General features: G+C 45.1%; 1 protein-coding gene across 3 annotated transcripts in view; it reads right to left on the reverse strand.

Moving 5' to 3' along the window:
- Positions 1 to 16,363, reverse strand: part of LOC112219673 (contactin-associated protein-like 4) — a 211,486-nt gene that overhangs the window by 98,416 nt on the left and 96,707 nt on the right. For all 3 annotated transcript variants that reach the window (XM_024381139.2, XM_024381136.2, XM_024381138.2), the window contains exon 5: positions 6,818 to 7,027. In XM_024381139.2, the coding sequence (XP_024236907.1) occupies positions 6,818 to 7,027 (210 nt within the window). The remainder of the gene's footprint in view (positions 1 to 6,817; positions 7,028 to 16,363) is intronic.

Raw genomic sequence — 16,363 nt, forward strand, 5'->3', positions numbered from 1 at the left:
CTGAATAAAATAAAAAGGATATTTTTCCCCATTCCAGAGTGAGTTTGCATATATGGTGGCTATGTTGAACATAAAAGTGATAATTTGAAACAGGTCATAAATACTAGATTTAGGGATATTTAGCAGCTTTAGTTGATACAAACCTTAGAATTCCAAACATATATGGACTGCATCATCCGACTATAGGCTAGCGATCATTTGAGAAAATCAACAACAACAAAACAAGCTGTGTCCCTCAGCAGCCTCAGGCTCCACAGCTGTCCACTCTCTCGTCAACATATTTTCATCCTTCAGACTATTCTCAATGTAATATTGTCTTCAGTAATATGTCAAATTAGTTTAAATTTAGAAAGTCTCACTATCAAATGAGCAAGAACAGAGACAAGGGGGAACAAAATGACATGTCATCTGTACTCGAATAGGGAATGGGTGGAGCACACTTTCCCGGTCCGTTTTTCAATGATGCCGGGTAGGCTACTTCGGTTTTATAGCGGAGCATGTGCTTGATAAATGAGCAGCTGAGAAATGAATATAAAAACACTTATTTCACTCCATGCATCAACCACTGTTTGAGGAGCATGCTCTCGATAAGCGACAGGTGATATTCCGCTCAAACTCCATGTGCCATGGGCTCTCCAACCCTGTTCCTGCTGCTACCCAGTGCTTCATTTGGGATACCTGAAATCTCAAACTCATTCCACAGAGGGCTGTGTTTCTGCAGGTTTTTGCTTTTTCCTTTCAATTAAGACCTAGACAACTTGGCGAGGGGAATTCCTCACTAATTAGTGACCTTAACTAATCAATCAAGTACAAGTGCAAAAACCTGCCGGCCCTCGGTGGAATGAGTTTGACACGTGACCTAGAGCTGTACATTCTGTCCCAGACTGGTGGATAGACATTTTGTTTATCTAACACAAGGTAACCAATCTATCCAGTATGCATAATAAGGCAGTCCACACTCAAAGGGGATTACTCAAATGTGTTTCATTTTGGAGTATAGGCTAGTCCAATAATGTACCAAAGACTCCTCAAATTGGCCAGAGCAAAACACTTTTAGATTTTAGTTCACAAAACAACGCTTAATATACCTCTACGCATTTACAGTACCCTTACAATATTTACGGCTGACATATTTGTAACTCTGTTGGATACAATCACCACCCCACATCCAGAATGCACTGGAGCAGGTCACAATGACCCTCGTATATTTGCATCCAATAAATATTACAGATGACAGTTAAGATTTGGGATGAAATATGAGCCAGTGGGGCACAATATAAACCGACATTTTGATGAATGTAAACTACAAAGGAAATGGAATGGTTTTGGATACTGGACATAAATCTTGGCAAGCCCATTCGTTTCATTCATTTTCACGCACGGGCTGCGAAGTGGATGCAAACAGCCTGTGACTGTCTGTCTGTGCCTTGGTCGTGGAACTGCCTATGTTTTTCAATGTGAGCACTGCAGCCTTGGTTCATGTTGGCTGCACAGTGTTGACTCATGAAAAGCCTTTTCCAGAGCTTCGTTGACACTGTGTGTATGTGTGCACTCGTACATGGATACTGTATTTGAGTGTTTTGATGTCTGTATGGGCATGATGTAAGGCGCGAGAGTGGTTTGGTTGTTTTCCTCAACAACTGGTATGTAGGGGTTTATGAAATTTCACAATGAAGCTGTAGAGTGTGAACATGTGTTTGTTTGAGCGTGCGTTTGAATGTAACTCACAGAGCAGATGAAATTGGTGCTATAGCAGTAGCACATGTTTTCTACAAGTTCTCCATGCAGGTTTCTGCCAGAGCCAGTTTAGTAACAGCTTTAAAGTGCAGTGTGCCCCTACAGCACTGTAAATCTCTCCTCTCCCAATCCACTGAGGAGTGGATGGAGAAAGAATGGCCTGCCATCCCTCCTCACACTACCTCACACAGCCATGACAAGGCCCTTTGTGGTGAAAACTACTCTGACAAACGGCACTCACTGATTACCTCAAAGAGAAAGAACACGGGGCAGCGCGTCTCAAATGGCATCCTATCCCCTATTGAGTGCACTACTTTTGACCAGCGCCCATTGGGCAGTGTGCACTATAGGGAATAGGGTGCCATTTGGGGGACACCACAAGGCGACTAGCGTTTCACTTCAAGCTAGCCATCACGATAACAGAAACTGTGCAGAGAAAGCGTCTTGACAGGGGAATGACACCCGTTATTGTAGTAGAGAGAGGAGAGGACAATCCCCCAGATAACCATCTCCGTCTCCTCTACATTGTTATTGTAATATTGTGACATACATCAGCGTTGTGGGTACGAGAGGTACAGTATGCTCCAGTTACTAATGGCATATTGGATGCCTGATGCTTTCAAGGCACTTTTACCATCCTGTATAGAGGACTCAATCTCAATGCTTTCCTGTATTGGGACTGTTTCATTTCAGGATTTAACGCTGTAAAAGGGCTGTTTGCACCATAGCTTCAGGGCTAACACACAGTCAGAGGTACTGACCTAAATTACACAGTCTACAAACTGCAAGGCCCAGAGAGAGACAGGCAGACAGACAGAGGACAGAAGAGAGCACCTGTGTCAAATGAAATCATGCTGTATTTCAAGAGATCGTGCCAATTTGACCCAGCATTGATTGATATCAAGCAGAGGAAGCAGCACACGGATGAAATAGACACAACGTTACATTCATGTCAGGGGGTGGGGTGGCACGGAGAGGAAGAGTAGCAGAGACAGACAGAGCAGACAGAGAGGATACAACTGCAAATGGCAAATTACTGCATGAGAAGCAAATTGGAAAGAGAGAGAGGGGGAGGGAGAGAGGGGTGAGGATTGGGATAAAAATGTGAAAAAGCCTGATGAATGACGAGGGAAAGAGGAAAACAGTGAAGTGACGTCAAATACGGAGATGGAGTGCGTTTCAGACAAGCACTTTGATTGAGTCGGAGACGCATTGCTTTTGTCAGCGCCGGTCCATGTCAGGATAAGCAGAATAACATGTCGTCATAAACAACGGATGGTTTTCATTTTCTCCTTTCAAATGACAGAGCTGAACTGCGGTTTACTGTCAGCACGTTGACAATCAGCTCGATTCAATCACAGGGTGGAGAGGAAAACAGCGATTGCAGGGGAAATGAAACTGCTGTTGAGGGAATTCAGTTTGAATTCAGTTTGTTGGAGAGGTGTCTGGGGGCGAGCAGGTGGCAGGGCTCTAAGATAGAACAGAAAAGGCAATACGTAGACTCTAGGCTCTAGAGCAGGCCTGGGCAATTATTTTCCATGGAGGACCACATTAGAATATATTTTTTGCCATCGCGGGCCAGAATCATATTACAGGAGTATACATCATGTGTATGACTGTGTTGACAGATATATCTACTGGAAATCACGTCCAGATAGGCTACTTATTTTACTTTTTAACAAGCACAGAAATAAACCACATCGGTGTTCTCCTTTTGGTAGGTATTTTCATTATTTAACATGCAATGAACTACACAGAGGGAAAAGTACACTGTGCATTCAGCACCATGGACAGAACTCTTATTAACGGGTATGCACAAAAACACAAGAGAGAGAGAGAGAGCTCAACATTACATTTAAACTTCTCAATCAGTGTGAGGAGTGAAGTCTCTGATGGGCATTGACTAGAGCAGTGAAGTCAGGTATAGTTTCTGACGTCGCTATGCGCAGGATTGCTGAGAGGTGAGAGTCAGTAAGAGGTGATCTGCGCCTTGACTTCTTATATTTCATCACTGAACATGTCTGTTCACATACGTAGGTTGACCCAAACAGTACAAACATCTTCTGAGCATGACTCCTAATCTTTGGAAAGTCATCAAGAGATGCATAGAACCTCGTCAGAGACACTGTTTCGAATAGTTCTCCAATAGTTCTCCAATCACTGTATGAGACTGAAGATCGATAAGCTCAAGTTGCAGGTAAATTTCCCTTAAAGGCTTTGACAAGGTTGTACATCTGATGTGCAAAAAGACCCTTCCCTTGTAGTTTGTAATTCAGTTCATTCATGAGGGACATGATGTCCACTGGGAAGGCAAAATCAGACAACCATTCTTTATCTTGCAGTTGAGGGAAATCCACATATTTTCCTTTCATTAGCAAAAACTCAGCAATCTCCGACTTCAGGTCCCACACCCTTTTTAAGCACCTTCCCCAAACTCAGCCATCTCGTGTTTGTGTGGTAGGGGAGATCTGCATCACCCGACTCTGTCTCTTCAAACTGTGAGACAAACTGCCTGTGGTTTAAAGATTTTGCTCTTATGAAGTGTATCACTTTAGTTTTGTATCCACAACATGGCTTATTTTCAGAACACATTAACAGAGCACCTCCTAATGAATAATGCATTGCAGGAAAATAATTTTCTGATCTGGGTTCAACTCAGCTACTTGATCTTGTATCCTTTTCAAAAAGCCAATGTTTTTTCCTGTTAAGTTTGGGCAGCTATCAGTGGTCACACTGGATAACTTTTCAAAACTCAGTTCCAGCTTTGCCACAGACTTATTAACCTCCTCCAACAAATATTTCCCGATTTCATTGACTGCACTGAGGCAAGCTCCTCTGTAATTTCAAAGTCTCTGGGGTTATGCCTCGTAATAATATCAACCACTGCACCGGGTCACGTGCATCACTGCTCTCATCCAGGGCCCAGGAGAAATAGGTGAAATCCTTTATCTTGTCTTTCAACTGTTGTTCCATATTCTCTGCAATGTCCTCAGCACGCCGTGTCAATATTAGTCCTGACAGGGAAACATTTTCAAACAGCTCTTTCTTGTCAGGGCAAAGTATTGCTGCAGAGTCAATTAAACATTCTTTAATGAATTCACCCTCAGCGAATGGCTTGCTATGTTTAGCAGTTTTGTGGTACATAGCGAGCTCTCACAATTCCGTTGTTTGCTGAATGCAGTTTTGTGAAAAGTCCTTGCTGCTTTTGCAACTGAGAAAGCAACTCTTTCGATCCACTTGCCCCCAGCTCAGAAGACCTATTCCTATATCTCTCTGCACACTTCATCTGGAAGTGCCTTGACAAGTTGTAGTCTTTCAAGACAGAGATGCTCTCTTTGCACACTAGGCACAGAGCTTTCCCTGATACCTCAATAAATAAATATTGTTGATGTCCACTCTTTCTGGGACACCCTACATTCATTGTCTACTTTCCTTTTCTTTGAAATCCTTTGCACAAATTCTAGCTAGCCGCCATTTGTAACTTTGACGTGTGCGTCAGCCTGTCAGTCACTGTCTGTCCTCGTGCAGTTGTTATTTATACGTGCCTTCAAAATAAATGTCCCACAAGCGGTGGGAGTTCAATCATTACACAAAGGCCAGTATTCATTGGGCTTTTAGTTTGAATAACAAAATATGTCTTTCAAAACTTGACTAATCGCAAATTCTTTTTGAATCAGGTCGCCGCATACGGCCTCTGGGCCGGCCTTTGCCCTGCTCTAGAGAGTGAACCTAACTTAGAACTGCCTAGAGGGAGTGCCTATAAGCTGTTGTTGGAAGAGATATATGGAGGAGGTATTTTGACCTCGATGGGGAAAACCTGGTCAAATAAATGTTAAATCACAAATGGGTATAAACTCCTACAAACAGACTTTTGAAATGTCCACACTATGCTCAGACAAGAGTGCCTGCCTATCCAGGTGTGTAAGTATCTACTTCCACCAGAAATGAAATGCTCAAACATCTTTGTCACTCAAATAGATTGTGGTCTCACAACCGTCTTCAGTTAGGCCTCAGTCATCAATGCACTGTAACATGGAATTTGAAAAAAATAAATCACGATGATAGATACTGTAGCCTATGGCCATTTTGATTGATTTAGTCCAGCAGGCAATTTGATCCTCTCAAGTAGTTTGATTTACGATGATTGTTTTTGACCTTTTATTCTGTTTTTGGCACAGATCCACTTGCTTTCTCTTTTCCCCATCCTTCTATTTTGAAAATCATGTCTTTCCAGAAAAAGATTGTCCAGTTAAATTTTTAGGTCTACCACTACTAATGAATAACAGAGCATCATTGAAAAGACCCTTTATTGGGTTTTGGGATTAGATATCCTAACCAACTACAGTATACAGCAAACTACCATATCCAGCAACAAGGTATCCTGACCTAAATAATTCAGTAAGTATATTGTTGTGCCCCTAAATTATCTTAACTGTCTCAACAATCCTATGTAGGCCAACAGAGTATTAGACATGCTTAATGTGCTGACAGTACATCTGCACTACAGTGCTCCATGTGTGCTCCATGTGCTCTGTGTGCTCCATGTGCTCTGTGTGCTCCATGTGCTCTGTGTACTCCATGTGCTCTGTGTGCTCCATGTGCTCTGTGCGTGCGTGTGTGTGTGTCTTGTACGCTCCGTAAAAGTTTAGTAAAGTAGATCTGCACTAAGCACTAACCTCCCTGTAGAGACAGAGAGAGAGGTGTCTCTCCTGCCCTCCTTCTATCCTAGTGGAGCGCTAGGCTGAGCAAGGCTGGGAGGAGGGCAAGCTGGGAGGTGTAGTATGCAATAGACAGATGGTCCTGCTAAGAGGTGTAGCATATGTCGATGCCTTCGACAAGCTGGCTCCCAGACAACACAGTACCCACTTGAAGTTCAGCCCCACTTCAAACGTTCTTTTCCGGCTCTGCTGTGCTGTACGTACTAAGTAGTCAATGTATCGTTTTTACTACAGTACGCTAATCTCCTGAAACCGCTGAGTCGGCACTAAACACGTGCCTAACTGTGAAAACCATACATCGCATAAAAAGTAGAGTAGACGCTGTAGGATATTATGGGATGGTACTGTGATTAGTACTGTACCTTTTCTGAGGTGGAGTAAAAGTGTTCCTTTGTGCAACTCCAGCGTGAGGCTGCGATCGTGTAGTCCCTCTGTGTGTATCAGTGTCCCAGAGTTCTGCAGGGTTTTGAACTTCAGAGAGATACTGTCTTTGGCTGTTCGAATTGGTGTTGGGTTGGGGCTGAACTTGTAGAGCAAGCAGCCGCTGCCGTCAAAACTTGCCACATCAGACTCTGCAAAAAAAAAACATATTCATAAGTAAAGATTCTACAGTAGGATGTAGTACAATCAGACTCTGCAAACAAGAGATTACATTACAACAAGATTCTGCACTAGGAGAGTAGAAATGCATATCACAACCCGCATATTCAGCAGAAAGACAAACGCATACATTATTTTCAGTTCTAGTTGTAAACCAACTGGAATAACTGAATTTAAACCACTTAAAGAGAATAGTAGAGGCATGAGGAGGTGATTCAGTCTCAAAGTGGTGGTCATTCAGAGTGTTCAGTATTTTCATTAGCTATTAGCTATACATTATAGACTCCAGTGTGTGCTGGTTGAGTGAGATTCAGATAAGAAGCTAATTTCTCCATACTTAACTGCTTCTAATGAAGCAGGGTAGCCTTTGTCCCTCACACATCAAACCACTTCAATGATTGAAGACCTGTGATTAAGAACACTTTAATATGAGGGTACCGACACATTTGATCATTTATCTAATATTTGATCTTATTTATATTGTTGGTAATGTACAGTGGGGGATATACCATGAGGCAAAAGAGGCCTCACATCATCAATGGGCCTCATGAGCTGGGCATATTTATTATTATATATATTTTTGTATAAAAAATTATTTCTCCGTTTGTGGCCCCCCATGCTCCGATCGAGGCATAATAACATAAAATGACATCCGTCTGTTTAAGCTAGAGATATCTGTTTTTGTATAGGCTGCGTCTAAATCCAACGCATACACCAATGTTGGTCTTCCATATCTGTGATAGAAGGTGGCTGAGCTACAGTGGTGTTTGTCAGACAAGAACACATACAGAAAATCGTTCTTCTCACCAAAAAATGTCTGTAGCATAAGAGCGGTTTGGGCTACACACTAATATGACTGCAGCGGGTGCGTAATTGGCAACAGAGAAGGTGCAGGAGAGCAGAACTGGGTGATAACCGGAGATTTATTATGCAAAACCAACGGCATCCAGAACAAGAAGATAAATACGCACAAAAATAACCCGTTGTGAGCTCACGGGGTACGTGCACAAGCACTACAATAAACAATCCCACACAAAGACATGGGGGGGAACAGAGGGTTAAATATACAACAAGTAATTGAGGGAATTGAAACCAGGTGTGAGGAAAAGCAAGACAAAACACATGGAAAATGAAAAGTGGATCGATGATGGCAGGAAGGCCGACCGCCGAGCGCCGCCCGAACAAGGAGAGGACCCGACTTCGGCGGAAGTCGTGACAGTACCCCCCCTTGACACGCGGTTCCAGCAGCGCACCGACGCCGGCCTTGGGGACAACCCGGAGGGCGAGGCGCAGGGCGATCCAGGCAGAGACGGTGGAACTCCCGCAGCATTGAAGGGTCCAACAATTCCTCCACCGGAACCCAGCACCTCTCCTAAGGACCGTACCCCTCCCACCCCACGAGGTACTGAAGGCCCCTCGCCCGACGCCTCGAATCCAGTATAGACCGAGGGGTCCCATCCAAGGGGCAGAGGAACCTCCCGCACCTCAGACTGCTGGAGCGAGCCAACCACCACCGGCCTGAGGAGAGACACATGGAACGAGGGGTTAATACGGTAATCAGGGGGAGCTGTAACCTATAACAAACCTCGTTCACTCTCCTCAGTACTTTAAATGGCCCCACAAACCGCGGACCCAGCTTCCGGCAGGGCAGGTGGAGGGGCAGGTGGAGGGTCGAGAGCCAGACCCGGTCCCCCAGTGCGAACACCGGGGCCTCACTGTGGTGACGGTCTGCGCTGGTTTTCTGGTGCAGCATGGCCAGCTGGAGGTGAACATGGGTTGCGTCCCATGTCTCCTCCACACGCCTGAACCAGACGTCCACCGCAGGAGCCTCGGTCTGACTCTGATGCCACTGCACCAGAACCGGCTGGTATCCCAGTACGCATTGGAAGGGGGAGAGGTTAGTGGATGAGTGGCGGAGCGAGTTCTGAGCCAACTCGTCCCAGGGCACGAACGCTGCCCACTCCCCCGGCCGATCCTGGCAATACGACCGCAGAAACCTGCCCACATCCTGGTTCACTCTCCCCACCCGCCCATTACTCAGAGGGAGGAGACAGCAGGACTTAGAGAACCAATCCACAACGACCAGGATTGTGGTGTTTCCCTGTGGGGGGGGGGGGAATCCACCGACAGGTGCGACCAAGGTAGTTTCCCTCTGGGCAGGTGCCTAGGAGCCTTACACTGGGCGCACACCGAGCAGGAGGAAACATAAACCCACATCCTTGGCCAAGGTAGGCCACTAGTGCTTCCCAACCAAACACCGTCCGACCGATCGCAGGATGACCAGAGGAGGTTGACGTGTGGGCCCAATAGATCAACCGGTCACGGACAGTAGACGGAACGTACAGACGACCCTACTGGAGGGGATTGGGCTCTGCAGGTAATGCCTGTTCAATGTCCAGCTCCCGCACTACCACCACCATCAGGCAGGAGGCCGGGAGTATGGGAGTGGGATTCATGGGCCGCTCCTCTGTGTCATACAGTTGGGATAGTGGAACGTTGTGTTCGAAAATCATTTTAGAAAATAATTTTGCCTTCACGTTCTGGGAACCTGGTCTGTAGGACAGGGTGAAAACAAAACGGGTAAAGAACATGGCCCACCTTGCCTGATGAGGGTTCAGTCTCCTCGCTGCCCGGATGTACTCCAGATTGCAGTGGTCAGTCCAGATGAGAAAAGGGTGTCTAGCCACCTCAAGCCAATGTCTCCATGCCTTCATGGCCTTGACGACAGCCAACAGCTCCCGGTCCCCCACGTAATATTTTCGCTCCGCCGGGCTGAGCTTCTTCGAGAAGAAGGCACAGGGGCGGAGCTTCGGTGGCGTACCGGAGCCCTGAGAGAGCACAGCTCCTATCCCAGCCTCGGACGCGTCCACCTCCACTATGAATGCCAAATAGGGAGCCGACCACTGCAAACGAACCGATGATGAGTAGTGCGTTTCCACATCAAGAGGCATACGGGTAATTCCTCGATAAATTACTTTTCAATTTTTTTATTATCAAAACATACTTCCTTTTAATTTCATCTTTGACAATTTGTTCATGTTTGAATCTGTTATTCAATGTGTTTCTATGGGCTAATACGATTAAGGACAAATTCAATGTTTAATCAGATGTACACTACCATTCAAAAGAGATTTTTTTTGTCCATAGCATCAAATTGATCAGAAATACAGTGTAGACGTTGTTCATGTTGTAAATGCCTATTGTAGCTGGAAACTGCAGATTTTTGATGGAATAGTTATATAGGCGTAGAGAGACCCATTATCAGCAACCAATGTGTTCCAATGGAACGTTGTGTTAGAAAATCATTTTGCAGTTATGTTAGCACAGCTGAAAACTGTTGTCCTGATTAAAGAAGCAATAAAGTTGGCCTTATTTAGACTAGTTGAGTATCTGGAGCATCATCATTTGTGGGTTCGATTACAGGCTCAACAAATAACTTTCTTCTGAAACCCGTCAGTCTACTCTTGTTCTGAGAAATGAAGGCTATTCCATGATAGAAATTGCCAAGAAACTGAAGATCTCATACAACGCTGTGTACTATTCCCTTCATAGAACAGTGCAAACTGGCTCAAACCAGAATAGAAAGAGGAGTGGGGTGCCCCGGTGCACAACTGAAAAGAGGACAAGTACATTAGTGTCTAGTTTGAGAAACAGATGTCTCACAAGTCCACAACTAGCAGCTTCTTTAAATAGTACCCACAAAACACCAGTCTCAACGTCAACAGAGAAGAGGCGACTCCGGGATCCTGGCCTTCTAGGCAGAGTTCCTCTGTCCAGTGTCTGTGTTATTTTACCCATTTTGCCCATCTGTTCAGTCTGAGATATGGCTTTTTCTCTGCAACTCTGCCTAGAAGGCTAGCATCCCAGAGTCGCCTCGTCACCATGCTTTTCTTTCAAAAACAAGGACATTTCTAAGTGACCCCAAACTTTGGAATGGTAGTATGTATGTATGTATGTATGTATGTATGTATGTATGTATGTATGTATGTATGTATGTATGTATGTATGTATGTATGTATGTATGTATGTATGTATGTATGTATGTATGTATGTATGTATGTATGTATGTATGTATGTATGTATGTATGTATGTATGTATGTATGTATGTATGTATGTATGTATATATATATATATATATATATATATATATATATATATATATATATATATATATATGGCATTCTCTCAACCAGCTTCATGAGGAATACTCTTCCAACAGTCTTGAAGGAGTTCCCATATATGCTGAGCACTTGTTGGCTACATTTCCTTCACTCCGCGGTTCAACTTATCCCAAACCATCTAAATTGGGTTGAGATCGGGTGATTGTGGAGGTCATGTCAACTGATGCAGCATCCATCACTCTCCCTGGTCAAATAGCCCTTACACAGCAAAGCACCCCCACACCATCAAACCGCCTTGTCCATGCTTCACGGTGGGAACCACACATGTGGAGATCATCCGTTCACCTACTCTGCATCTCACAACGACAGCGGTTGGAACCAAAAATCTCAAAAATCTCAAATTTGGACTCATCAGACGAAGGACAGATTTCCACTGGTCTAATGTCCATTGCTCGTGTTTCTTGACCCAAGCAAGTCTCTTTTTCTTATTGGTGTCCATTAGTAGTGGTTTATTTGCAGCAATTTGACCATGAAGGCCTGATTCACGCAGTTTCCTCTGAACAGTTGATGTTGAGATGTGTCTGCTACTTGAACTCTGTGAAGCATTGATTTGGGCTGCAATTTATGAGGCTGGTAACTCTAAGGATCTTATCCTCTGTAGCAGAGGTAACTCCGGGTCTTCCTTTCCTGTGGCGATCCTCATGTGAGCCAGTTTCATCATAGCGATCGATGGTTTTTGCGACTGCACTTGAAGAAACTTTCAAAGTTCTTAAAATGTTCTGGATTTACTGACCTTCATGTCTTAAAGTAATGATGGACTGTCGTTTCTCTATGCTTATTTGAGCTATATCATAACATGGATGTTGTATTTTACCAGATAGGGATTTCTTCTGTAACCAATCGTACCATGTCAAAACATAACTGATTTGCTCAAACGCATTAAGAAGAAATGAAATTTTAACAATGCATTCCAGATCACTACCTCATGAAGCTGGTTGAGAGAATGCCAAGAGTGTGCAAAGCTATCATCAAGGCAAAGGGTGGCTACTTTGAAGAATCTCAAATATGTCATAGTTTGATGTTTTCACTAGAGAGAGAGACAGAGAGAGAATGAGAGAAGTCATGCAGAAGAACAGCTCCTGACTTGTTATAACATTCTGGTTGTTAAGAGTGAGATTAACAAGACTAAATTAGCAAAAAATGTATAGGCAATCAAATTGTACAACTGAAGATCATAACAGGAGGAAAAGATTGACACGAGAGTGAGTTAAAAGACCAATCTTAATCGCGCTAGCTAGCCAAATATGTGTCAGCTATCTTACCGTCTAGCTCCAACTGTTTGCTGGTGGTAACCATATCAACATGGCCAATGAGGCAGCGCTAGCAGCACCAGCAGCAGTGACTGAGTGACTTTCCCCCTATTTTTTTATAATTTCCAGCAGAAATCAAATCAGAGAAGGAAAGAATCCATTTTAAACACAGAATTCTGAGGGAGAACCTGGAAACTTTGTTTGCCGACTGCTCATGCAACAGGACTGTTACAAACCTGTTATTTTACACAGACCACCCTACTGCCTGGCATACAGCTGTAACCAGGCATTTCAGCTGCAAGACAAAGAAAGGCATCTGCAAGAGAAGACAAATCCACATTTTTGAGGACAGCAAGAAGGACAAGGGAAACAGGTTTCTGACGGTAAACATGTACCAGAACGGAACTGTCATGGTCCAGGGCAGTGAGAATGCACTTAGCTATTTTTTGAAAGGTCTTCTCCACACTAAGGAAGATAGCGGAAACCAAAAATGACCCCCGACCTCTCCCCTCACCTCAAGCTCTCCAGCTGCAGGAGCCCAGACCCACACAACAGGTCTATCCTGCCCCTGCCTGCCTACGACCACCAGAGCCAAGATCACACCACCATCAGCCTGCTGAGAGACAGGTTGGCTCTGTTAGAGGTGTGGGTTACTGTGCTGAAGGAGCAGCCCCCCAGCTACACCACCTCCAGCCCAGACACAGAGCTTCTTCAGGGCCAGATCAATCAGTGCAGGACCCACATGAAGAACTCTGTCCAGGAGCTGAGAGAGAGCCTTACCATAGCGCTTGAGGATGTAAAGGCCACCATGAGGAGAGAACAGTGCAAGTAAAGGAGGAGATGGCAAAGGAGGCCACAGTGTCTCCTGACCCCTCCTGTCTCAGCCTCCAGTATTTATGCTGCAGTAGTTTGTGTCGGGTGACTAGGGTCAGTTTGTTATATCTGGAGTACTTTTCCTGTCTTATCCAGTGTCCTGTGTGAATTTAAGTATGCTCTCTCTAATTCTCTCTTTCTCTCGGAGGACCTGAGCCCTAGGACCATGCCTCGGGACTACCTGGCATAATGACTCCTTGCTGTCCCCAGTCCACCTGGCCGTGCTGCTGCTCCAGTTTCAACTGTTCTGCCTGCGGCTATGGAACCCTGACCTGTTCACCGGACGTACTACCTGTCCCAGACCTGCTGTTTTCAACTCTCTAGAGACAGCAGGAGTGGTAGAGATACTCTTAATGATCGGCTATGAAAAGCCAACTGACATTTACTCCTGAGGTGCTGACTTGCTGCACCCTCGACAACTACTGTGATTATTATTACTTGACCATGCTGGTCATTTATGAACATTTGAACATCTTGGCCATGTTCTGTTATAATCTCCACCCAGCACAGCCAGAAGAGGACTGGCCACCCCCCATAGCCTGGTTCCTCTCTAGGTTTCTTCTTAGGTTTTGGCCTTTCTAGGGAGTTTTTCCTAGCCACCGTGCTTCTACACCTGCATTGCTTGCTGTTTGGGGTTTTAGGCTGGGTTTCTGTACAGCACTTTGAGATATCAGCTGATGTACGAAGGGCTATTTAAATACATTTGATTTGATTTGAGTTAGAGCATAGAGAACATATTGTAGAGCCTCCCAGTGTCACACCCTGACCTTAGAGAGCCGTTTTATTTCTCTATTTGGTTAGGTCAGGGTGTGATGTGGGGTGGGCATTCTATTTTTTGTTTTCTAGGTTTCTTTATTTCTATGTTTTGGCCGGGTATGGTTCTCAATCAGGGACAGCTGTCTATCGTTGTCTCTGATTGGGAATCATACTTAAGTAGCCATTTTTCCCTCTTTTCAGGGTGGGTAGTTATCTTTGTTTGTGGCACTGTAAGCTTCACGGTTGTTTCTTTCGTTAGTTTTTTTGTTGGCGACATTTTATAATAGAATAAACTGTACGTTCACAACTCTGTAATTTGGTCCACTTCTTTTGACGGCCGTGACACCCAGAGAGAAGCTACAGCCCTTCACCACCCCTAACACCCCCACTGACCCACTCTCATCCACAACCCCTTCCCATACCAACCACCCTTTACTCACACCCCCAGTCAACAAGGAAGCGGGGACACCAACTACAGAGAGAAGCTTTCTGGGCCCCCCTGACACCCCCCCGTACACAGGCCCTGTTTCCAAGCCCCACACCGTACACCCACTACTCTGGTAAAACCCACTGAGGTGGCCAAACTCTTCCCGCACCATAAGGTGTCCAACAACATGCACTCCACATCCAGTCCCAGGCTGACTTTGGTACACCAGGCCACATTATTATTCACAGCGGCACCAACAACCTGAGAGAGGAGCAGGAGAGAGTAGGCAGCCTGGTCAACAGAGTAGCAGAGAGGGCCTTTGAGTGGTTCCCCAACTCCCACATCACCATCTCTACTCTGCCACCCCGCAAAGACATTAATTCCCATACCATTCATAAACTTAACGCTGACGTCAGAGGGTGTGGCCTACTCCCGAATATGTACATTGCTCACTACCCAACAATCACCCCAGAGCATCTGCACGACCACTCCTACCTGAGGAAGCAGACAGTAGGAATGTTTGCCAAGTCTCTAAAGGGTGTGACACTTGGTAGACAAACACCCCATGCCGCACTGGACAGAGGACCCCCCCCAGAGAAGCCTACCAGACCACTGCACCACCAAGGAGCCCCAGGCCCCTTCAACGCCCCACCAGACCCAGCGCACCCCACAGGTCCTACCCTCCACCAGAGCATCACCACTTCCATCAGCTTAGCCAGACTGGACCGGGCCCAGCCTACTACCCTGCACCAGAACACCACCTCTACCAGACCAGACAGGAAGCCCCCCTGGCCCAGACCTGGCCCCCCTCCACTCCCCCGGGCACAACAGCAGGACCAGCGCAGCTATGTGGAGGTCCTCAGAGGACAAGAGAACCCTGTAGGATTGAGTGAGATTAAACAGTACATCTGCACTACACGCACACACACACACACCTGTTGTACTAAAGGTTTACTTGTTCAGTGAGTATTTATATATATATATACAGTGGGGCAAAAAAGTATTTAGTCAGCCACCAATTGTGCAAGTACTCCCACTTAAAAAGATGAGAGAGGTCTGTAATTTTCATCATAGGTACACTTCAACTATGACAGACAAAATGAGAAAAAAAAATCTAGAAAATGACATTGTAGGATTTATTATGAATTTATTTGTAAATTATGGTGGAAAATAAGTTTTTGGTCAATAACAAAAGTTTATCTCAATACTTTGTTATATACCCTTTGTTGGCAATGACAGAGGTCAAATGTTTTCTGTAAGTCTTCACAAGGTTTTCACACACTGTTGCTGGTATTTTGGCCCATTCCTCCATGCTGATCTCCTCTAGAGCAGTGATGTTTTGGGGCTGTTGCTGGGCAACCCGGACTTTCAACTTCCTCCAAAGATTTTCTATGGGGTTGAGATCTGGAGACTGGCTAGGCCCCTCCAGGACATTGAAATGCTTCTTACGAAGCCACTCCTTCATTGCCCGGGCAGTGTATTTGGGATCATTGTCATGCTGAAAGACCCAGACACGTTTCATCTTAAATGCCCTTGCTGATGGTTTTCACTCAAAATCTCACGATACATGGCCCCATTCATTCTTTCCTTTACACGGATCAGTCGTCCTGGTCCCTTTGCAGAAAAACAGCCCCAAAGCATGATGTTTCCACCCCCATGCTTCACAGTATGTATGATGTTCTTTGGATGCAACTCAGCATTCTTTTTCCTCCTAACACGACGAGTTGAGTTTTTATCAAAAAGTTCTATTTTGGTTTCATCTGACCATATGACATTCTCCCAATCTTCTTCTGGATCATCCAAATGCTCTCTAGCAAACT

This window comes from Oncorhynchus tshawytscha, linkage group LG20 (assembly GCF_018296145.1).
Source record: "Oncorhynchus tshawytscha isolate Ot180627B linkage group LG20, Otsh_v2.0, whole genome shotgun sequence".
NCBI classification, from domain to species: domain Eukaryota; kingdom Metazoa; phylum Chordata; class Actinopteri; order Salmoniformes; family Salmonidae; genus Oncorhynchus; species Oncorhynchus tshawytscha.